This window comes from Mesoplodon densirostris, chromosome 4 (assembly GCF_025265405.1).
Source record: "Mesoplodon densirostris isolate mMesDen1 chromosome 4, mMesDen1 primary haplotype, whole genome shotgun sequence".
Classification (NCBI taxonomy): Eukaryota; Metazoa; Chordata; class Mammalia; order Artiodactyla; family Ziphiidae; genus Mesoplodon; species Mesoplodon densirostris.
In genome coordinates this window covers 5,730,055-5,754,263 of record NC_082664.1, presented here as the reverse complement: position 1 = coordinate 5,754,263, position 24,209 = coordinate 5,730,055, and the positions used below count along the sequence as shown (strand labels likewise).

Sequence of the window (24,209 nt, the reverse complement as noted above, 5' to 3'; positions counted from 1 at the left end):
ACCCTTAAAAATTCCTAGGGAAAGTGCCAGGTAGAATGACTCGGTGAGCCCCAGATGGCTAATCTCCCCGTGCAACGGAGCAGGTAACTGCAGAGGATCAGCTAGATGAACTGAGCCTGCATTTAGGGTCCCTGTTGTAGGGAAAAACATGTATCTTTAACTATCAGAATCCCATTTAAGTAAGAAGAGGCACACGGGAATGAAACTTGACTGAGGAAAAAGCAGGCGAGGTCTCCCTGCTCTCAGGATCATGAGGCGTATACTCACTGTGTGGGAATCACCCACACTGTAATCTCGTGTGTGTGTGTGCATGATGCAACTTCCTGAATGAGTACAGTGCTTCGGCAGTGATCAGAGACAAAGAGAATAGAACTATCACTTCCCTCATTTCAGGCATCCATTCATTTAGCCCATTTATGGGCACATATTCTCCTTTTTTCCTCCTATCTAGTCAACATTCTCATTTCTTTTTTTTTTTTTTTTAATTTTATTTATTTATTTATGGCTGTGTTGGGTCTTCGTTTCTGTGCGAGGGCTTTCTCTAGTTGCGGCAAGTGGGGGCCACTCTTCATCGCAGTGCACGGGTCTCTCACTATCACGGCCTCTCTTATTGTGGAGCACAGGCTCCAGACGCGCAGGCTCAGTAATTGTGGCTCACAGGGCCAGCCGCCCCACGGCATGTGGGATCCTCCCAGACCAGGGCTCGAACCCGTGTCCCCTGCATTGGCAGGCAGATTCCCAACCACTGCGCCACCAGGGAAGCCCCCCTCCTTTATTTCTTTGTTAACTAACTTTTAGAATTTAACTTAGCTTCAGAGGTTTTTAACCCAGAGTTCAGAACCTCTGAAATGACATCAACAGTCTGCCTGCACGTTTGCGGTTCTAAGCAGAGTATCCAGGTTTTACTGCTTTCTCAAAGGGGTCCGAGATGCCAAGAGACTAAGGACCACTGTCTTCAGTGTTTACTGTGTAAACTGCAAATAGGGCTTTGAATCTTTGTCAAGGAAAACTGCTTTATCTATTTCACAAATACTACAATCTAAAACAAAGAAACGAAGCTATAATCTGTGAAGTAATGTATCATCTCCTCTAGAAAAGGACTGGGAGTGAAAAGAGCAAAACTGCAGAGTCCACAGCAGGTCAGCACACAGCTAAGGAGGAAACTACAAGACTCTTCAAAATGAACTCTCCGTTCCTCTTTTTAAGGAACTTGAAACTTGTGCTCATTTTGAAAGGTTCCACTGTTCTCAAGGAACGTAACAGGCACCTGAAGAAACTGGGTACAGTTCTGGGATGAGGAATGGAAAGAGGAATTACAGGACTGTTTAACAGGACGGCAGGACAACTCCTGGGCCACAAGGAAATCATCTCACAGATAAGATCAGAATACACTGATTCTGCAATTTGGGGGAAGGGTGGCATCATGCACTACAGCCGATTCTGGAGCAGCTGAGAGCAGGGGACCCAGAAGTTCCTGGATGCCTGGACTATTACCAGGAGGTGGGATACCATCTTCCACATCCTGACCCCTGAGTGTGGATGACAATGGCCTTGGACTGTCAAGTTTCCAGAGGACAAGAAAATGATTTCTTACCAGCTAGGAGTCCGTTAACGCTTCAAACCTTGGAACAGACTGAGGTCACTTTTTCTTTTTTAAACACTGAGAGGAAAGCTTACTTTCCCCTCCAAATAATAAAATAAACATTCTCTTAAAAGGCAAAGAGGACATTAATTTATATGAAGCCAGGCATAAGCTACTTATGAGTATCACAATGAGATACTGTGGATGGATATCGACTATTTAAGGAGGCCTCATCAGTGAAAAATAGGATAGCCAACATCAAAGTGCTGAAAGTCAAGCTATGAATCCAAATAGGCAGCTACTTTTCTAGTATCTCGATTCCCTACAGAAGCTGTGAGTCACCTGAACTTTGGGACAATGAGATGAACTAAAATGCACAACAGGGGCTTCCCTGGTGGTGCAGTGGTTGAGGGTCCGCCTGCCGATGCAGGGGACGCGGGTTCGTGCCCCGGTCTGGGAGGATCCCACATGCCGCGGAGAGGCTGGGCCCGTGAGCCATGGCCGCTGGGCCTGCGTGTCCGGAGCCTGTGCTCCGCAACGGGAGAGGCCGCGGCGGTGGGAGCCCCGTGTACCGCAAAAAAAAAAAAAAAAAAAAAAAAAAAAAATGCACAACACCCTGGTCCTAAGAGATACTGCTCCTCATCTCCTAAGCCAAGGTTTCCAGTACTTTGGGAAAAGGCTGGTAGAAATACTAATAAACTCTAAGCCTAGCAAAGATGGCAATACATACCAGGTTGCAGGAGGTGCTGCAGAGGTGGCCACTGGGCACGCTGGGCAGTTGAGAAGCTGAGACTGCCCAGTGCAGCTCGAGCTCTTCTTTAATAGTCTTTCCCTTTTTCTTTCAGTTTCCTTTCTAGAAAAGACTATTCTCTCTTTTTTTTTTTTTCCTGTTTACCCCACCTTTTACTACTTGCATGTAGGAGCTTCTTGTAAATCACCCAATTTCTCAGAAACACTTGAGCCTCTCGACCAACCTCTTCGATGAGACTGTCCAATCAGGGGTGGGCGGAGGGGGGGATGCGGGTGGAGACCAGGGAAACTCTCTTGGGAAGCAAGCCATTAGCTGGTCATTGCATCAGCCACCCCGTATCCCGGGTTGGCCTCTATATAACCTCCCCACCCTCTTCCCGTTCCCTATTCTCAGCATCAGTATGAATAACTGTGTTTGTGTATAGTCTTGGGGCGGGGAGGGAGGGGGCTGGGGGGGAAGGCGGATGGTAAATTCCTTGCCGCTGCTGTTCACGGAGGTGGCGCAGGGCAGTGGAGAGATCATGAGTTCTGGGGTCAGACCCGGATTTCAATCCCAGTTTGGGCGTCTTCTTGTTACAAGACCTTGCGCAAGTCACATTCCCTCTCCACTTCATCCTGCGTTTCCTCATTTGTGAAATGGGCATAAAGAAGCCTCGTAACTTTATCGTGGAGGGGACTAAGTGCGATACTACCGGCAAAGCCCCTGTCACATGGCAGACACTCGTAAAAAGTGAGGGCCTCTCCCCTTGGCGAACGAGGAGAGGAGACTATGAAAGGTCGGTGCCGGTGGCAGTGGGCAGCAGGCCGGGTCGGCGGCGCTGGGAGGAAGGGGGCGAGGGGCGCCGTGGCAGCCTCCGCGCACCCCGTGGTGCCAGAACCCGGCGAGCAGCGAGCCGGGCTCTGAGGAGGATACTCCGGGCCTTGGCGTGCAGGCGGCTTCGGGAGGGCCAGGTCATCTGGCGCCGCCCCGGCCTCCCTCCCTCTTTCATCCCCTCACTTACCCGCCCAGCCGGGCCGTCAGCGCTGCCGGCTCAGCCACGGGTGGCCTCCTGGGCGTCCGTGGAAACGCCTTCCGGCCGGAACAACTTCCGGCCTGGCTGCGCCATCATTGGCTGTTCGCGCCGCGGGGTCGGACGGAGTCCGCCGCTGATTGGCTGGCGGCCCCGGCGCCGGTGGAACGCGACTGGGTTGCGGGGTACAGGCAGGACAGCCTCCGGGAGGACCGAGAGCTTCCGGTGCGTGTGGTGAGCGGAGGGCCGGGGGCGGGAGGGGACTGGGATCTGGCAGTGGCCCGAGTGCTCCACGCCCCTCCGCGCGGGCAGTTCACTGCCGCTCGCCTGTCCCGTGTCTCCGGTTACTTCCGAACGCGCAGTGCTCTGGACGATCCTCACCTCTCCCTCTTGACAGCCCGGCGAACTCCTTTGCTTTCTTCAAAACCCATCTCTGGTCGTATCTTGTTTGTTGCCTTCATCAGTCTGTAGCCCCCGGCGCAGGATCCGTGTTTTGTGCTTAATCTCTGTCCATAAGACCTAACATAAGGCTTGGCACAGAGTAGGTAATCAGGAAATATTTGTTGAATGAGAATATCCTATTCCTTTTCCTTTCTCTGTGACCGCCCCCCGCCCAGGTTGCATTGCACAAATATTTCTAGATGCTGGCGATCAAACAGTGAACAGAACACAAAAAGTCCTGCCCTGATGGAGCAGACATGCTGATGACTGCCAATGCCACTCCCCCCTTTTGTAGCCTTATTTCTCCAAAGACCTGAGTTTTTCTTCTGGCTGTTCTTCTTCTTGGTTTAATCGCTCCCTCTTTCCATGAAAAAGTTTCCTTTTCTTCCCCCTTTGCCTTAGAAACATAAAAGGCAGCAAACACTTTCCCGCTCAAGCTTATGTTGTTCCCAGTGGCTCACAATCTTCTCCGTTTTTGCCTGTTTTCCTTGAGTCATCCTTGCCTCCTTCTCTCTCACCCCATTTGATCAGTATTGTTGGTCCGGGGTCTTCAGTGTTTTTTTTATCACCTCTGCTCCCTCACCTGCAGAGCATTCACCTTCTGCCTTAGGCCTGCCTCGGCCTCCCAATGTGAAACTGCATCCCAGGTCCACTACCACGCCTCCTTTTCTTTTCTGTTTTACTTTTCTCGTTAGGATTTCTCACCTCCGGACATGCTCTGTTTCACTTGGTTCTGGTCTGTCTCTCCCCACTGGCATGTGAGCATGGCGAGCGCAAGGCATCGTCGACTGTCTCATTTGCCCTGGTGTTCCTGGTGCCTCGTGTGGGGCTTGGCTAGTAGCCCATGCTCCGTCAGTGTTTGTTGAATGACTGAATGAAATGCACATGAAGCAGATAGGGAGCCCTATGGTCCACCTGCCTGCATTCATTCAGTCCTTGCTGCCTTGCCTTGTAAGAAGTGGGGCTCATGGGCCCCAAGCCCACTACTCTCTGATCTTTTGCTGTAGACCTCATCTTTAGTTCTGGTCATTGGCGTCTCCTGTGATTCGACAACTGTGGACAACTGGGTGGGTAGGAATCCATCCCAGCGGCTGCAGACAGGAGCCTTTGTGGTGGGAACCTGGTGGGTTCCCTTTGGCAGGACGGAATGCTGTGGTGGGTGGTCCTGTGCATAGGAATTGAGACAGATGAGGTGTCTGATCAGGATGCAGGACCAGACTAAGTAGTGAGAGAAAAGAAATGCCAAATCCTTCGCAGTGCACGCTTCCCTTAGTTTATAATTAGTCCATTATATTATATTAGTTCCATCTGAGATGGGCTGGCTTGTTGTGGAAGTTTTATTTAGATAATGGTTCTGTGTGTGGAAGGTGTTACCTGCCTGGATTGGGCTACAGGTGGGGGTGGGATTTTTGGAGGAGGCAGGCAACAGACATTTTTTGAATGATGACGTAACTTGTTTGGTACCCTTTATGGGAAAGGCATGGAAGGGGTGGGATGGTTGATTCCAGGGGACATGAAACCCACTGCCCAGGGGAAGACGTGGGTGATAGACAGGCTGTCTGGAATGGCGTAACCGAGGACCCCCAGGGAGTCTTCAGGTCTCACCTGACCCCACGTGTGGGAAGAGGAGCTCAGGATGGTTTATTAAGGTAGGGGACGCAGACTTTCCCGGAAGTTGCCTGTTGCCTAAGCTTTCAGTGCTGCTCCACCGCGCCCTCTGCTGTCCTGGATGTGTGCAGCATCGTTGTTTTCCTCTTGATTACTTGCTTCATGTTAACTGCACAGAATTGAATTCCAGGAGGAGGTACTTCTTTCTAGAAACTAGTTGGCTACAACTGACTGTGTATGATGGTTCAGAATTCCAGGAAGAGTTTTTTGGAAAGGGGAAATTGACTGTTGTGTGAGCCTGGTGTGTTTGGAGTGAAACTGGCGGATTTGGATCACACCCTTGGAATGGGGTGGACCCATGCCTCAGGCACCTCTCCGCCTTGTGTTGGTGGCCTATCTCTCCGACTGGCTTGTAGTTGAGATGGGATATCTGGGGAAGAGCGTTCTAGGCAGAGAGAATAAAAGGAAGGACTGGAGCACAGGGGGAGGACAAAGGTGAGGGCGGCGTGCTTTTAGCACATGGTGGGTCCTGGTCATCTTTGCATTTCAGTATTTTCAGAACTAACCTCACTCGCGTTGATGAGCGTATGCTCTTCTTGTTTGTTGCTCATAAACAGTGCTTCAGGCTCTCTGTACACCTATCTTTGCAAACACGTGCTAGTATTTGTGTAGAACAGAGTTCCAAAGTTGGTTGTGGCAGTAAAAGCTACGTGTGTTTAAATTTACAACAGATCCTGCCCGAATCGTCCTTCCAAAAAGCCTCTTTAAAACCATGAGTCCTTCTGTCCAGGCACCCTGTCTCCATTTAGTCAGGTCCTCTTTTATATCTTTCAGTACATTTTTAGTTTTCTTTGTGTAGGTCTTACTATTTTGTTGTTGTTAAACTTTTTTTTTCTTTTGGCCGTGTCGCACAGCATGTGGGGAGATTCCCAACCAGGGATCGAACCTGCGCCCCCTGCAGTGGAAGCACGGAGTCTTAACCACTGGACCCCCAGGGAAGTCCCAAGGCCTCTTTTTTTTTTTTTTTTTTTTTTTTTTGTGGTACGCGGGCCTCTCACTGTTGTGGCCTCTCCCGTTGCGGAGCACAGGCTCTGGACGCGCAGGCGCAGCGGCCATGGCTCACGGGCCCAGCCGCTCCGCGGCATGTGGGATCTTCCCGGACCGGGGCACGAACCCACGTCCCCTGCATCGGCAGGCGGACTCTCAACCACTGCGCCACCAGGGAAGCCCCCAAAGCCTCATTTTTAATGTGTTTATTCTTATGGGTTTTTCAGTCTTGGATTTGTTCTGTGGCATGTTTGCTTTTGGCACGCGGTAGGAAACATTCTGCCATGCACATCTTCTGACACTTTGTTTGGCCTTAGGTAGTTTGCCCCTTGACGGACAAGGAGAAACTGTGTCTTCAATGGCTTCGCTGGTGGCTTATGATGACTCGGACTCAGAGGCTGAGACTGAGCCTGTGGGCAGTTTTAATCCTGCCGGCCAGATGAAAGACGCTTCTGATGCCGTCAGACCTCCTGGGCAGGATTTTACCTCGGAAGTCCTGGATGCGAAGGGCGGGGGAGCACTGCCCACAAAGCATGGTTCTTGTGAAGACGCAGCCAGCTGTCGTCTCCCTCTGGCTCGGCTCTGGAGCAGTGACTCAGGATCTTGCCCCAACCAGAGGCTTCAGTGGCCCAGGACAGAGCCTGACGTCACCTTCCCCACCAGCCAGCCTGCTCGTCCTTCCCTGTGGACCAGCCGTGCTCCAGCTGGCCACGTGCCCCTGGCAGCTGCCCGCTTGAAGCAGGTGAAACTCTCCTGGGGAACTTCTGGCTCCCCTGAGCCATCTTTCTGTGCCCGAACTGGATCTGAAACCCCAGGTAAAAATGGCAGCTCTCTTCAGAGGCAGTGGCGTGAGGACTGTGTTGTACCCTATACCCCGAAAAGACTAAGACAGTTGCAAGCATTAAGCACCGAAACAGGCAAGGGTAAAGACATGGAGCCCCAGGGTCCCTGTGCAGGGCGCGCCCCGGCCCCTCTCTGTGTGGCGCCCCAAGTGTCCGAGTTTATTCAGCCGTATTTGGACAGTCAGTATAAGGAAACCCAGATTCCCAGGAGGGCGCTCTTCCATCTGAGAGGCCACCGGGGCCCAGTCAACAATATCCAGTGGTGTCCAGTCTCTTCCACGAGCCACATGCTTCTCTCAGCTTCTATGGATAAAACCTTCAAGGTAAGACTTGAGTGAAATTGCTCTTTTCAGCTGCCCTTAGGAATAAACTGCTGGACTGTGTTGTTCTTCAAAATGGTGAGGTCGGGCCTGGTTACAGGCTGAACGTTTCTTTTTGGGCATCTCTGGAGCCCTCTTTGTTGCCTTTGGGAGAGGGTTTTCAGTGGCCCACCCGGACGGCTGGTGCGTTCTGTCCCATCGCCGCCCCCCTCCCCAGAGGCGGCCTTGCCCAGGCCACCAGAGGATGCTAGCCCTGCCCTCTCCTGGGGGTGCCAGGGGCGCCCAGACACACTCACTCACGCCCCTGGAGGATGAGGTCGCCGAGTGAGAGGGAGCAGAAGGGGAAGAAAGGCCCAGGCCAGGCCCCAGGACCTTGGGGACATCCACTGTGACCCCCACTGAGTGCTGAACGACGTTAGCTCTGTACCAGGTGCTGTGCCGGAGGCAGGGGGTGTAAAGGTCGCGGAGCTGACCCTGGCTTCCAGGCCGGCACAGTGGGCTAGGGGCCACGGACTGGCGGAGAGGCGCTCACAAGCCTGCGTCGGGGCCGTGAGGATGGGACCCCAGGGGGTTCCATGGGGGCTGAGGGCACCCGGGGCAGGGCAGCAGCTCAGCTGGAGAGGGCTTGGTGAAGGCTTCCCGGAGGGGAGTTTCACTTGGTGAAGGGGGTGGGCTGGCGCGGAAGGGCGTTCTTGGCTCTAAGCATGGGCGGCTATGAGGCGCCCATGATGGGGTGAGGGGCCCGAGGCTGGGGAAGAAGGCAGGGTCAGCGCGGGGAGGGCTTTGGATGCCCTGCCGGGGACTTCCGGTTTACGCAGAAACTCTTTTTGGTTGTTATTTATTTATTTTAAAAGCTCCTGAGGTAAGGCAGACTTGTAGTAAGCAGTGCCCATGTGGACAGGTAGGTAGTGTGATAGGTGTTTCACACCTGCCTGGAACCGCCCTCCAGGCCCCTCGCCCGCCCCCCGCCCCAGACTGTCCTCTGTCCCCCTCCTCACTTTCCTCGGCCCCTAGCAAAGCCCAGTACATAGTTGGTGGCAAATACACGTGAGCCAAGCAAAAGCTTCCTGGAAAGAAAGTAGCTTTGGAGTTGCAGGGACGTGGCTTTGGATGCAGCTTTGCTGTGAGTGGCTGGCCAGCTGCCCAAGCCACCCCCTCTGAGTCTGGAGGCTCGTCTGTGAAGGGCCTGGTTGTACCTGGGTCATGGGACTGTGTGATGAAAACGCTTCCAAAGCTCCTGGCGCAGAGGCAGGAGCCCCATAGGTGCTCAATAGATGTCGGCTTCCCCGCCTGTTTTCCTCACGGTTCTGGATCCTGCCTGCCCAGGACACTGTATTTGCACATTTCATTTTGAGCTTTTTTTCCCAGGAGGCATTTTTGGAAGCTAAGAAAGGAAGCCCAAGTACAGTGAAGTCTTGGAAACGACCTCTGTCGATGAGTGTCATTTTAGGTGGCACGTTTGAGTCCTGGAATGACATGTCTGTGTTCTTGTCTGCGAGGCTGACAGAGTTCTATGGGGACAGTGTCGTGTCTTGTCTGCAGCCTGGAGCCCCAGGGTTTACATGCACATCTTTGTTGCTTTTTCCACGAGTTCGGGGGCCCTGTGGTCAGCTCAGGAGGCTCCTGGCATCCCTGGTGTGCATTGTCTCGTGCTTGGACCCATCCCCCAGTCCTGGGGCTTCTCGGCCCTCCCTCCCGAGAGCCTGCACCTGTCCCTTTGGTCAGGAGCCTGTCTGAGGGCTCCTGGTGGGCCGTGTCTGGCTGGCCCCTGGAGTTAGAATGATCTGGGTTCAAGGGCTGGCTCCATCCCCAACAGCTTCGTGATCTTGGGCAAGGCCCTTGACCTCTCTGAGCCTCTTTCCTCTAGATGAGACAAGCTTGAGACCTACGGCCCGGGGTTCTCAGGTGGGACACACGCCCAGGTGCTGTGTCTAAAGCCCCCAGTCTGACGCCGGGCCCGTGGTGTGGTGGAGTTCTGTGGAGAGTGGCATGGTTACAGGTGGGCCACCTGCAGGGCGTGGGCAGCCCCTTCCTAGGACCCCACGGGGCGGGGCCAGTCTGCCAGACATGGGCAGCCCAGGCTTTGTGTGTGTGTGTATGTGTGTGTGTGTGTGTGTGTGTAGTGTGCGATGTGTGTGTATCTGTGTATAGTATGTGGCGTGATGTGTGTGTGCACGAACATGCAGGTATTTAAATTTTTTCCTCTTTTCTTCCTATCTTTTTTTAATTCTTGAATTTTATTTATTTTTTTATACAGCAGGTTCTTATTAGTCATCCATTTTATACACATCAGTGTATACATGTCAATCCCAATCTCCCAATTCATCCCACCACCACCACCCGCCGCTTTCCCCCCTTGGTGTCCATACGTTTATTCTCTGCATCTGTGTCTCCATTTCTGCCCTGCAGGCCGGTTCATCTGTACCATTTTTCTAGGCTCCACATATATGCGTTAATATACGACATTTGTTGAGGAGGCGGCAAGCTTGCTGGGGGCCTCAGAGGACAGGCCGGGTCGCTGTAGGCAGAGCTGGGTGGAGGGATGTGTCCGCTGCCCACCCGCCCTCGGGGCTGGGTCTCCCGGTGGGGAAGGGCAGGCCTGGAGCCCTGTGGGGACCGGTCTGCACCCGGCCTCAGTGAGGCGCTCTGCGGGCCCTGCTCCGGTCACTTTTGCCCAGGAAGTTTAGATTTCCTTAGCAGGGGCGTCCCATGACAGTTTTGGAACAGAGAGCGTCTGAGTGACGCCGCTGACTCGGGGCGTGGTGTTTGTTCGGCCGTGTAGCGGGTGTTCGCGTAGAGGTGAGCGTGCGGGCTGTGTGCTGGGGAGGCGGGGAGGCGACCCGGGAGCAGCCAACCCGCTGTGACAGCTCATGACCAGAAGAGGGCGCAGTTGGTCCACCTTGGGACGGCTGCTCAGGCAGCGGGACTATCTGTTACAGGAAAGCAATCCCTGCTTGGGGCAATTTCCTGAGGCCTCCCCTGGCCGTGGGGCTGCCGTGGCCGTGGGGCCTGGCACGGCTGCGTCGCCCATCTGTCCCCCCGAGGACGGTGGTGTGTGCTTCAGGCAATGACGTGGGCACTGGCTCCTTGCTTGGCCTGGCACCCTCCAGGGAGCCCTGCGCCCCCGGTGCTGTCCGTCTCTCATGGTGGGGCTGCAGAGTGGCGTTGGGGGTGGCCCCAGGGGCAGAGTGTGGCTGCCGTCATGGCTGCTGCGGTCCGCATCTCCTGACCATCTTCTTACTGTGGGTGTCTCGAAAATCAGGGCGTTTACAAGCCATAGATGTAAATAGTCTGGCCAGGGTCCCCTCTGCTTTATGATGTTTGACAGTTTTCAGTGACAGAATTATTCGGCAAATCGACGTTAAGCAACTTTTCAGCGTGAAGACCTTGAGGCAGGGCTGGAGGAGCCAGGATGGGAAGGCGGATGGAGAGCAGCTGGGGGCCGGGGGCTGGGGGCCGGGGAGGGAAGTCCCGGCTGGGGCCTTGGAAGTGCTGGGCCCTCAGGGTTGTGTGTGTGCCGGTGGGCAGCTGGCAGCCCTGGGCAGGATGGTGTGCCTTTCCCTCCCTGGTGTCGGAAGGTGGGCCGCGTGGGTGTCCTTGTGGTCTGGTGGGAGCTGGAGGGGTGCTTGGGAGGCATTGTGTGGATGCTTCGTCTGGGGTGGGGACAGGATCGTGGGCGCAGGCAGGAGTCCTGGCTTGCTGCAGCCCAGTCCTGGGTGGAGAGCAGATGCTGGGTGAGTCGGGAATGAGCTAGAAGAGGTGGGTGCGACAGGCACGCCCCTCCCCCCCACCCCGCCACTCTGTGCTTCCTTTGGAGGGTACCTTCCCTTTGTCTTTCGGTTAAAGTCTACCAGAGTGCCTTCTTGCCCCCTGCCCTTGGTCAGGAAGGAGGGGAGAGCTTGGGTGCTGGGGTCACAGGACTTCAATTTGAATCCTCCCTCTGCTGCTGACTGGCTGTGTGATATCAGGCAAGTTACTTCACTTCTCTGAGCCTCAACCTGTGTTATGTAAAGTAGAGGTAGTTATGCATAGCTTGCTAGGTTTTCATGAAAAATAAATGATATTAGTTATGAATTACCTGGTGAGGCTCCTGGCACATAGGAGGCACTTACTGCTTGCTCCCTCTCTTGCTGTCCCTGGGAATTTTCACCCTTCCTTAACCACGGGGTGGTATCTCTTTCTACCTGCATTGCCATGGAACTGTGTCTGCTTGTAGATTTTAAACTTCTTGAGCATGGGAACTGTACCAAATCCACTTTTATATTCCCCATAGCACCTGGCACAAAGTTTTGTACATGTTAATTGATCAATAAAGATTAAAAAATTATTTTGGATTTTACTTCCAGCCTTTGGGAAAGGATCGTCTTTGAAGTGCATAAATGCTCTTTGCCACTAGGGGGCACAGTAAGACAGTATAAGCTGCTCACCCAAGCTTCTAGAACGTGGAAGAATCCTTGATTCAAGGTAACACTTACTGAAATACGATTTCTTTTCTGATCAGGAGAAAAACAGCACAATCCGTCTGATTAATCTAAAGAACGTGGAGTGCCAGTCCCTTCATTTCCTTAAAATGCACCTTTGGAACTCATAAATTTCAATTGGGCACATTACAGCAGAAAGATACTTATTTTAATATGTTCTAAATGTTCTGTGAGCGGTAAATTATGGTTATATTAGTTTTGAAAAATTTACAGCTAGAGAAATTAAGTAAAACAAAACAATGACTCATAATTCCTGATCGATGCTCTGTTTCCTTTCCTGCCCGTCCCTCCCTGGCCCTGTGGGCACTGTGCATCTGTTCCCATAGTTGTAACCCCAGCACGAATACCCTCCTGTACACTCTTGTCATTTCCCCGTGTCTTAACTTGGCTTAACATGCTTGAATACCCGTACCACGTAAAGGTAGAATTCAGACTTTGAGGCCCTTTTTAAAATTTTTTTTTTTTTTTTTTTTTTTTTTGGCGGTACGTGGGCCTCTCACTGCTGTGGTCTCTCCCGTTGCAGAGCACAGGCTCCGGACGCGCAGGCTCAGCTGCCATGGCTCACGGGCCCAGCCGCTCCGCGGCATGTGGGATCTTCCCGGACCGGGGCACGAACCCGTGTCCCCTGCATCGGCAGGCGGACTCTCAACCACTGCGCCACCAGAGAAGCCCTGAGGCCCTTTTTGAAGGAAAAAGCACAAACGGAACGTATCCTGCTTTGGCCAAACACGGGCAGCCCTGATTGTCAGCCCCGTGTGCACAGCCCTCTGCCAGGCACCGAGAAGACTCCCAGAGGCATACGGCATGTTTCTTGCTGCCAGGGACCGACTTTGAAAATGCAGAAAACTCGAAGAATGAAGGAGAAAACAGAAATCACTGACAATCCTCACCCCGAGCCAGCAGCTCATTAACACAGGGAGCTCCCCTGGTCAGGACCAGCGCATCCCTCTGCGTTTCCGGAATCAGTCTAGCGCTGCAGAGCGTGTGTGGTTTTGATTGTGCGCTTCCCCACCCGCATCTTTTGTACTGTTTGTAAGGGGCATTTTTCTACCTCATTAAAAAGTTTCCCGAAACATATTTTTCTCACTCTCTCCGATTCCAAACTTTGCTTCGTCATTTCCATGTTGTGTCCTATTGTTTCCTGCTTTTGTGTTTCAAATAGTCAGTACTGCAGTGAACATGGCTATACATAAATGTCTTTTTGCTGCTTTAATGCAGTTAAGGAGGGCTTTGATTTGAACCCAAGCTTTAGCTAAAGCCTTTGTGTGTGATGAGTAGAACCTGATTAGATTGGCCAACCTCCATCAGTGCCGTTGTTATTTGAGACTCCTGGGTTGCCATTTCATATCTGCTGCTTGGTAGCTTTGTGACTTTGGGAAAATCACCTAGCCTCTCTGATCCCACATTTTTCTTACTGGTAAAATGGGGATAATGGCTACCTGTTAGGGTTGTTGCTGAGGAAAAGAAACGAGAAGGTGCAGCCCAGTGCCTAGCAGTGGGAGGGGCTGAAGAAACAGGTTCCCGACTCCCCTGCATCTGGATCTATTAATTAAAAACAACTGGATGAAAGACAAGTCACCCAGAATCCTCCGACTTCATGTAACTCTTGTTCTTGTGAATCTTTTCATAATCTGTCTATAGCTATATATTTTTCAAGAGTTTCAATGTTACTGTTCCTGAGATGGATACTTCTAAAATTTAGAAAGTTTTTGAGATTGTCTGTACCAAGCCATTTACCTGCTCCGTTTTCATGCACTGTGCGCTTGGAAGTTTATATTGGAGGGCTGGGTCCATGTCTCCAAACTGATCGCATTCAAGTGTAATGGAAGAGAATGGACCCAGCAACATTTGCCAGTTTGCAGAGTGTTTTCGTGTCTGGGCCTCTGGCAGTGCTGGGGGCAGTGATTTCACACCTGAAGAGACCCAGGAGAGTGAGTGCCCGGTAGGGCAGGTGTACCGCCAGGTGGACCTCGGGTCCCCTTCTTATGTACGTTGTCCTGGAGGCTGTGCCCTCTGCCTGTGATACAGATGAGAGGATGGGGAGAGCCAACCATCCCGGAGCGCCCACCACCTGCTAGGCACACCCCTAAAACACCCCATCTCGTCTTCATAACAGGCGTACAAGGCAAGCGCTGTTATTATTCCCATTTTACAGGTGAGGAAGTCGAGGCACAGAGGGTTAAGGGATTTGTCCACCGTGACACAGCTGGTAAACGGTTGAGGCAACTGGCTGTCAGGCTCCAGAGCCTGAGCAACAAAAGCTAGAAGACCCATTCTGCTCCTCCGCCTCTGAGAATAAAGGATGGAAAAGCGTATCCCCTCGCTTGGGTGGTGCCCAAGCACTGCCCAGCTTCAAAGCCTTGTGGCTCTTGTAAGGGGCATCAGGAGATGAGGTGGTTTCCGTGGTGGTTTGGATTTGCATTTTTATGTATTACAGGATCCCGCTGATTTCTCATTGTTAGCGTATCAGATTATGTTAGGGTATCTTAGATGGGCTTTGTAGAAAGTAATATATCTCAGATTTAAAGACAAGGAATTTATGGATTCAAGTGCCAGAGTGAGGGTTTATTTCAGTTTTGAAAGAATTATTCTTGACGGATTTTACAAAATGAGATTGAGAAAGGCCGTGGCGTGCACCGTGAGGAGTCGTGGAGCATTATGCAGATGATTGGCAATTTATTCCAAGCACGAGGCGAATCTATTGGAAATGAGAGCCGCACAGCTGGGGAGGAGGGTTGGGTGGTGGTCGTGGGCGTTTGGTATTTGGGGAGTGAATGATTAACAGTGCATCGGGGGTAATTAGGTGAAGGCGAGGAGAGGACGGGTGGTGTGTGGGCACGCGCGCACACGCGCGTGTGTGTGTGCGCGCGCATGTGTGTGTACGCAGAGATCATCTGGTTCCATCTGCATTTGACAGCAGCCCAGAGAGGGGAAGACACTTGCCCGAGGGCACACAGGGAGGTCAGGTGTAGGAAGTGTTCGGCTGCTTCCCTCTCTCCACCCTGTGTTTGCTTCTCTCCGTTCCCATCCTTTAAGGGTTTTCCTTCCAGGGAAAGTTCACGATCATCTGAATTGTAACAGACCGGGGAGTGAGGGCTTTAGGCTGGTCGACAGCAGGGCTGCCGAGCCTCCGGGAGGAGCTGTGAGATCCTGGGTTGGAACCTTCTCCTCGTGGGAAGTGAAGTTTTGACACTCCTCTCCCCCATATGAAAGCTGCGACGTTTCTGAGGCCAACAAATGAGATATTTCCCACTTCTCCCTTGCTTGCCAGAAGGGCCCTGTAAGCTTGTGACTTACAGGAAAAACCCTGGGTTGAAAGAGGGATAAGAGAGGAAAGTGTGGCAGAACCCAAGCTGTGTTTTCTTTCTGTCTTTTGAAAACTTCATTCGGTTTAACTTAAACAGTTCAGTGTCCCCAGTGCCAGATGTCCCCAGGTCAGTGTCCCCAGTGCCAGATGATGGGGAGAAAACAGTGCCGTGTGAAGGTGCAGGCTCTGTTCTCCGGGAACCGGCCTCATCCAGTCTCATCCTGTGTCATTAAGGGAAGAATAGAGCAATTTGGGAAAATGCTTTTAATGTAATTGAAAAATGCAGATTGCAAAATTGGCACACTTAGGAGTTGAGACAGTCTAGTAAATTATTTCTTGGTGCTTTTAAAACTTGGACACAGAAGACTCTTAAAGGCCCCTATCTAGTGCCCAGTGATGGCTTTGTCCTTCTCCTTTTTTTTTTTTTTTTAAAAAAAAGGCAGAAAATTAAAGATGTAACCATAGACCCTCCACTCAAACATGGACTATGAACATTTTGCAAGGAACGTTTCCTTCCAGTCTTTTTTCCCATGTGCATCAACTGATTTTAATCATACCCTAGGTACTTTATTTTTGTAACCAGCATTAAAAAATTTCATGGTGGTCATTTCCTCGCCCAACTGCTAGTATTTTTATCCCTTAAAAGAAGGAGTGGGTAAGTCTCTCCAACTTCTTAGCCTTTTCTCCCAGCTTATGCCGTTTGTAGTCTGGCGTCTCTCCCAGATGGACACGGCTCTAGCAAAGACCCCACGAACTGGGGGAGTGGAGCAGGATGCAGGGGCCAGAGCTCTTGAATGAGGCCGCGGTGTCAGCCCAGCGTCCCTGGAAGCCTGCCATCACATAGCTTCCCTTTGGCAAGCTTCCGGAAGTTTCTTTACTCGACAAGAATAAAGAGAGCATGCTTCAGCCCCCCTCACAAGATACTGTGACCCAGCATGAAACGGAGGAGGGGCAGGAGGGCTTTGGAAACCTAGCACCCGGGAGGCTGTGGCTCTGCCTTGCCAGCGGTCTTGGGGCCGGTCCAGGGCTGTCTTTCCTCACGAGGAGTGAGGTGTGGGGACCTCAGCCCCTCCCAGGGAAGGGGGGCCACGGGGAGATGGGCGACCCCCCCCCCCCCCCCCCCCGTCTATTGCCGGTCAAGGGCGTTGACTCTGGGACTCTGATTAGTTAGATGATCTGCGTGTCCCTGGATTGAGCTTCTAATTTTTCTTATCTAGTTTTCTATTGCTTTGCCTTTCTGTTTTATTTTTCTGGGGAATTTCCTCCTTTATCTTTCAATCCTTTTTTTCCTGGGATTTTGTTATTTCCGATGTCTTATGCTTAAACTTTTCTACTGAAGTATAACATATATTCAGAAAAGTATTCAGTTCTATCATATTTTTACATTCCAAGAGCTGTTTCTTATTTTCTGAATGTTCCTTTTAAAAGATATTTATAGTGTATTATTTTTTTATTGCATATTTACAAGGTCTTTTCTTAGCTCTCTGAGTTCTTTGAAAGTTTTCCCTTGTTTTCTGAAATGTTTCTGTCTCATTTCAGCTCCTTTTGTCTTTTTGTTTTGGTGTCTGTGTTTCAGGTTAGAGATTTTCTGCTGCTCATTCTATTTCAGGAGGGAGACCCGAAAAAGCTGATGTGGCCATAGGCTCTGTGTGTGCATGCGTGTGTGTGTGTGTGCATGCGTGTGTGTGTGTGTGTGGCTTGTCCACAGTGGCGTTGTTACAGAGTGACGAGGTGAGCTGGACCCCCAAATGTGAACAACTCTGATTATTTTCTCTCAGCCTAGTCAGTTTCCCAGAGAGGGACCTTCCACTCCCTGGGGTGTGCTCAGCCCCGCTGCCTGCATTCTGGCATCTGACTGGGAAAGAGGGCTGGGGTCTTTGTTTCGTATGCAAACTTCGCTCTCCGTGCTGTCCTCCAGCTGTTTTTTTCACTCACGTGTGGTGCACATCTTTCCCTCTCAGTGCCCAGATCTACTTCATTCTTCCTTTTTTTTATTTTAATTGGGGTATAGTTGCTTTACAACGTTGTGTTAGTTTCTGCTGTACGATGAAGTGAATCAGCTATATGTATACAGATATCCCCTCCCTCCTGGACCTCCTCCCTCCCCCCAATCCCACCCATCTAGGTCCCCACAGAGCACCGAGCTGAGCTCCCTGCGCCCTACAGCAGGTTCCCACTAGCTATCCGTTTTACACATGGTAGCGTATACATGTCATTCCCAATCTCCCGATTCTGTTTATGGCACACAGCATCATTTACAAATGTGATCATGTCTCCTCGTCTTTGACAGCGCTAGAATTATTACTTTTTAAAATGTTTGCTAATCTAGTGGTATCTTGTTTGAGAACCCAATGAGTTCATTTATGTGCAGCTCTTTTAGGACTGAACCTGGCACCTCGTTAAGGCTGAAGGAGTGTTTGTGGCGGTGGTTCTTGCCCGTTAATCTCCTGTAGTCTTGGTGGTTCTCTTACCAGAGCAATTTACATACGAATGCTATTGACCTGTCAAAATAATCGCCCCTCCCCACCCCCTGCCATGTGGTGTTTGACTTTGAGTTTGGTATTTCATTATTTTATTTTATGTTTTGCAGAGAAAACCTAACATTTTTTGTGGTCAAGTCTGTGGACCTTCCCCTTTGTAATCATCCCCTGGCTTTAGAGCATGTCCTCCGCCATCCCGGGTGCTGATAAATAGTCACCTATATTTGACCTTCATCTAGAAGTGATTAGCTGGAGCCAGTTTCAATTCTCGTCATCTCTCCCTGGCTTTCCGTGGGTCTGGACAGGCCGTGCGTGCCGTGATGGATGTGCTGCGGGTGCCAGCGATCGATGGGGATACCAGGAGCAGAACCATGCTTGGTGGTGCTCCCCACACGGATGCTATGCTGGCTACTAATGATTTAAAATGACCTTCTTCCCATCGGCTGCTTCCATAGCGCACGGATACGCCACGGCTACCCAAGCCACTCCTCCAAAAAGAAATGTTGTTTTCGACCATAAAAGAAATACACATACACTATGGAAAAAACAGGAAGGCATAAAGAAAGAAATTGCCCAGCGTCTTTCCACCCAGAGGCAGTGACTGCAGACTTTTTAGTATATTTCCATCAACTCTTCAAAAAAATTCCACGTTGCTGAGTTCCAACTATACATACAATTTTAAATCGCCCCCTCCCCATTACAGCAGCGGTTTCTAATGCTGTAATTTATTGCAGTGGTTTTCAGTGTGTCTGCAAACCCCTAGGGGTCCTCGAGACCCTCTCCTGGGGTCTATGGGGTGAAAATTATTTTCATAAGAACACCTAGAAGTTCCTTGCCTTTTCACTCTCATTCTCTCATGAGTGTACGTGGAGTTTTCCAGAGGCTATGGGATGTGTGCTGTTGCCATTGATTAAATACAGAAGCAGCTATGAGAACGCAGCTGTCTTGTATTAAGCCAGCCATTAAAGAGGTGGCAAAAATGTAAACAGTGCTTTCTCTCTTTTTTTTTTTTTTACCTTGGAAAACAGTTATTTTTCATAAGAAATACGTTATTTATGTTAACGTGTAATGAGTTTATTATTGTTACTTTTACATACATTAGTAAATATCTTAAAATGTCCTCGGTTTTAATTTTTAATATGCTAAATGTGGAGGGATTAAAACTCACATCAACAGCAGCTCTTTGGAGAGAGTGTCAAAGGGACCAAAGGGTTTGAGAACTGCGGTTTTATCCTCATCCGTAGTCCCCGTTTGGGGCATGTTTGTATTGTTCACAACGGCGTCACATCCCCGCTCCGGCGCGTGTGTGCAGGTCAGTCCCAGCTCTGCCACTGCCACCTCCTGTTTGGTTGGATTTCCAAACTGTGTGACCGCAACTCAATCCTACGGGGTCCAAGCCTCCCTCGGTCCCCCGCCTCTCCTCCCTGCCCTCCATTTTGCCCTTTACGAAGATGATTTAACAGCATTACAAAATGATGGGGGAAGATCTCCCAATTCCAACGTACACTAAAATTATGATTATCCTTTTAACACCCTCCCATCAATTTCTGGTCCATATGGGCTGTGTTTCTCACAGGGTGCGCGCACAATTTTGCAGCCTGCTTTCCCCACTTAACATTCTCTCCCAGCCTCTCCTGCCGCAGCACTACCGGCTGCCTCTGCGTCTTTGGAGGGCCGTCAATTTCCAGTGGTTCCATGATACTCTATCGAGTTGATTAACTGTAATTTACTTAGCTGTCCTTGGACACTTAGGTGGCTGCTAATTTTTGCTATTATAGATAATGCTGAAGTGGTTATCTTCATGCACGAAACCTTTTCTGTTGGATTATTTCTTTCAGATTGATTCCCAGAAGTGGGACTGCTGGGTCAAAGGGTTGTACATTTTCATGGGTCCAGATACATCTCCTGTCAGATTGCTTTCCAAAAGGATTATACCAATTTGCACTGCCACCACAAAGCCTGCGTAATAACCAACTATTTTGCTTAACTATCATGCCTAGAATTTTCCCTTGGAGCCCCGAGGGGGCAAAGGCTCTTATCTAAGTGAATGTGATCTATAATTATTTAGACTAACACCAAAATTGCTTTCAGAACGTTTTTAACCTGCTGAGTTTAGGATTCTAATTCACATACGTGCTAGCATTAAAAGTTTCACAAGTAGCAATTTCTCTCTCTCTGCTCACAGTGTGTTTACACAAGCCCTGGCAACTGGAGGGAAAACTCAAGAGCTTTTATAAACAGAAGTGGTCTCTTTCTGAACTAGCTGAAGTGTTATTTTGAAAGGTACAAAAACACAAATTAAAACTCATTTTCATTGTAACCTTTGGTTAGAGAAGTTGTTTGTTCTCATCCTGGTTTCTTTTCATGTTCTTTTGCTCTCACTCAAGGGTGTTCTGAAATGTCCTGGCTCCTCGTGGTCTCATCATGATGCTCTTAGCCAGGTGGTGGGGACAGGTGGGGAGCATGTGGCTGTCCCCAGGTGCTGGCAGGGCCTTGGTGGGGAAGAGGAACGAGACGTACTCCGATTTGCTCCTAGGGCAGGAGCAGGACTAAAGGTGGAAATTGCAGGGGACAGAGTCAGCACAGGTGAGGGAGAACCTTCCAGCCCTCAGAACTGGTCACCATGGAGAGCAGATTCCTCTGAAAAGGGCTGAGGATGGAAGGGTTCAGGGCAGGCTGGAGCCCACGTTGCCAGTGGGCAGGGAGGCGGGTGCAGGTGTGTGTCGAGGCTCCAAGGCCTCTTCTGGAACAGCAGCTCTGCTGCCCACGGCCAGCCCCAAGCTTGGTCTTGACACGCGGCAGCCCTGGCCTGCACGTGTTCAGAATGAGGTAGCGAGTCCTCTCCCAATTTGTCTGGGCTTCCGTGTTCTCATCTGTGAAATAATTACCTCACAGGGCTGTAAGGATCAGATGAGGTTAGATGTGTGAAACCACTTTGTAAACTCTAAACCCTTTCAAATGGAAGGTATTATCAAGAACTTCAAGCCAGGGTTTATTCTGTAATTGCCTACTAAGCCGTGCTCCTAAGCGCAGGAGCCTTGCGGTCCAGTTTGCCTCCAGTTGCCTCGATTTGTTGAACGAATAATCTGGCGGGCGCCCATTGACGCCAGCAGCCTCTCCAGGCACCTGGGCTGCTTGGGATCCGCCTGCCTATTTTCTGGCTCAGCAGCATGACGTCGGCCGCTGGTCATTAGGGTGTGGACTTGGGACGTGCGAGCCAGGCCTTCTGGACTCGCTGTTGTACGGCCAGTGAGTTGCTCGGGCCTTGTTTTAGGCTCTGTCTGTGGTGTGAGTGGCGAGGGCCCCAGAGGGGCACCAGGTGCCAGAGTGCATGAGTTGCCCCTCAGAGTCTGTATCAGGAGACCTGCTTCCCCTAGCACTTCCTTTGATTGAGCGTCCGTTGGTCCAGCCGTTGATTAAATGCTGTCTCTGGACAGGCAGAGGGGATCAGATACCCTTGCTGGCAAGAAAGCTAATGGGGGACAGGCATCAAAACAGACTGCCAGTGTGACAGGCCCTCCAGGGGCCCCCTGTGTTGGGGACGGGAAGACAAGGGCAGTGGGGTGGCTCTCTTGGGGACAGGGGCAGAGGACCAGCCAGGCTTCAGGGAAGGGGAAGGTTGAGCTGGGTCTTAGAGGACGAGGCGGTGGGCAGCTGGCTGGGTGACAGGGATGGCCCTGCGCTGTGCTGACTGCCACGCTGTAGGGGGGCCAGGGAGGGCGGGCCTAGGCGGTGCTGGGGCCCACCGAGGGGAGCCAGGCGGGGGTTCTTGTGGGCTCTAGGCCTGGACAGTCGGTGGCATGAGGCCAGCTGCTGCTTCCTGTGTTGGGTCAGCCTCCACACTGGGCTTTTGCATCTCATTTACCCCCATCTGCGGCACAGGGCGGTCAGCCGAGCTTGAGTCTCACCGTGGTGGGTGAGGGTGTGTGCTCAACCCTGGCCCCCGCACTTGCTAACTGTGTAGCTTTGGGTAAGTCACATAACTCTTGGGACCTCAGCTTCTCCATCAGTAAAGCAGGGGTAATCATAGCATCCATCTCAGTCATCTGACGATTAAACAAGAAAACTCATGGAAAACTCTTTGGCGAGTGTACAGCAGGTGCTCCCTAATGTAAGCTGGCACCATCATTAGCAGCATCCTTCTGTCCATTTTACAGATGAGAAAACTGAGGAGCAGAGAGGGGCACTGAAGGATGTGTAGCGCCTAAGCACAGAGCTGGTGTCATTCTGGGGTTGTTCCCCGTCCCCTTCCTGCTTGGGAACTCCAGAAGGCAGTCATGTGTGTGTTGGCAGGGCCCTTAGCCTTTGTGAGTCTTAACTAGTTCATCTGTGAAATGAGAAGAACTCTAATAACAATTCCATGATGACAGGGGGTTTATTTTCTTCCTTTGTTGTATCTCCCCTTCTGGGAGGTTAGCTGAGCACACAGTAGGTGCTGAAAAAACATTTGGGAATGAATGAATAGCACCTACTCGGTCTGCTGCACTTTTGTGGGCCTCCTCGGACCTCAGGATCGTGGAGGCTCTTGGGGCTGGTCTTGTCCACACGCCTTGACGCCGTCCACCTCCAATCCATACAGGAAGCATCCCTGCAGAGATGGCTGGGCTTTGGAAAGGGCTTCGAAGATCATAGCTGGACACTAAATCAAAGCAGTGATTGTTCCCCATCTGTTGAAATGTTTGCCTGTACACTCTCAGGTAATGGGCTTGGGCCGATGCTTGCAGCTTGTATGTTTGTTTATTTATTATTTATTTATAAATAATAAATCGAGAAAAGATTTGAGGAGGCTTACTATAAAAGTTACGAATACAGGGGGCTTCCCTGGTGGCGCAGCGGTTGAGAGTCCGCCTGCCGATGCAGGGGACACGGGTTCGTGCCCCGGTCTGGGAAGATCCCGCGTGCAGTGGAGCGGCTGGGCCCGTGAGCCATGGCCGCTGAGCCTGCGCGTCCGGAGCCTGTGCTCCACAGCGGGAGGGGCCGCAGCAGTGAGAGGCCCGCGTACCGCAAAACAAACAAACAAAAAGACACGAATACAGTAAAGCTGTTAAAACAAAACACAGCATGAAAAGCCACCCTGAATGGAGAAGGAGGCACATAAATCAAGTTCAGGGCTGAGCACCGCCATAGGGCTGGCATGGCTCTGCGTGTCCTCGCGGCCCCAGGGCAGGGGTGCAGGGATGCCCAGTCTTGCTGCCTGAGCATAGCCACAGCAAGTGGTCCCGAGTGGGGACGTGGGCTGGCAGGACGGTGGGGCTTGGGGACAGGCGTTTTATTCCAGGGCCTTGGCTGCCCTGTGATGAGATCTGAGGGTCAGAACGGAGGCTTGGGGCAGTTATGTAGACACAGCCTGAGGAGTCCGTGTGCTCTCCCCGGGGCCCCGGGGCCGAGTGGCCTGGGATGCCCCTCACTTTTCTGCACCTCAGTTTCTCTCCCGTCAAATGGTGCTAAGAATCCGTACCCGGCTCGGCGGACTATTGTGAGGGTTAAACGCGGCCCGAGACCTGGCACTTGGCAAGCGCAGTTGTTGCGAATCTGACCTGTGTGGGCTGTGATCCCCTTGATGAATGTGGTCCTGGGCAGGTCCTCACCCAGGCCCCCGGGTTCAGAGGGGGCCCCGCTGGAGGGGGTGGCAGGATGGGGTGCCCCTGCGTGTCCTCGGCTCGTCTGTGCTGGCGCTGTGCACGCTGAGCCTGGCCTGTTCATTATTGCTCATCAACACTTAAGGAGTTCGAAGCAAAGAGAACATACTTTTTAATTATTTCCCTGCTTGTCTCCAGCAATGCTGTTGTCAAGGAAACCAAAACCTTTGAAAAGCTTTTCAGCTCTCCGGTCAGAAGAGGATACTTGTGCGGGGACTCGTGTTGTCTGTGGAAATGGACCCGTCATTCTGTAACAAAAATCTGTTTCTCTTCAAAGGGCTTGCTTCCTTCACTTCTGACAAATGGGGCCTTTTTGCCCCTTTAACAGAAGATGGAAGGCTGTATGCTGGTATTTTCTCTTTTAAAAGAATTGCCCATATTCTTGACTGCTAGGCTTTCATTTATTGAGTATCTGTCCCAAGACTTGGGTGCTGGGGATGGGAGTGGGATGCAGAGATGAATACAGCGTCTCACCCTTCCTTGAAAGACTCCTGGCCTCTTTGGGAGAAAGAAACAGGTGGACGTATACCTCTAGTGCATCATAGCTGCTCTGGTGGGTGGAGGATAAGATGCCATGGGGCACAAAGGGTAGCCCTGGGGGCGCAGTTTCAGCCAGAGTCACAGGGGGTCTTAGAGGATGGGTAGATGTTGTTCAGCAGGAAAGAGATGGAAGGGCATTCGGGCAGAGGGAGTGGACTGTGC

General features: G+C 51.4%; 2 protein-coding genes across 8 annotated transcripts in view; one reads left to right on the top strand and one right to left on the bottom strand.

Annotated features, from left to right (window-relative positions):
* Positions 1-3,432, bottom strand: part of WARS1 (tryptophanyl-tRNA synthetase 1) — a 33,005-nt gene extending 29,573 nt beyond the window's left edge. Inside the window, exon 1 of one of the 2 annotated variants that reach the window (XM_060095642.1) lies at positions 3,334-3,432. The gene's annotated coding sequence lies outside the window, so the exon portion shown is untranslated. Of the gene's footprint in view, positions 1-2,312; positions 2,572-3,333 lie in introns of those variants that run through there. The other variant, XM_060095641.1, reaches the window with a different exon arrangement.
* WDR25 (WD repeat domain 25) overlaps positions 2,791-24,209 on the top strand; it is a 146,902-nt gene continuing 125,483 nt past the window's right edge. Inside the window, exons 1-2 of one of the 6 annotated variants that reach the window (XM_060095636.1) lie at positions 2,791-3,108; positions 6,760-7,603. In XM_060095636.1, coding sequence (XP_059951619.1) covers positions 2,969-3,108; positions 6,760-7,603 — 984 coding nt within the window. In that variant the 5' untranslated portion in view covers positions 2,791-2,968. Of the gene's footprint in view, positions 3,577-5,235; positions 5,433-6,755; positions 7,604-24,209 lie in introns of those variants that run through there. The other 5 variants (XM_060095635.1, XM_060095637.1, XM_060095639.1 and 2 more) reach the window with 5 other exon arrangements.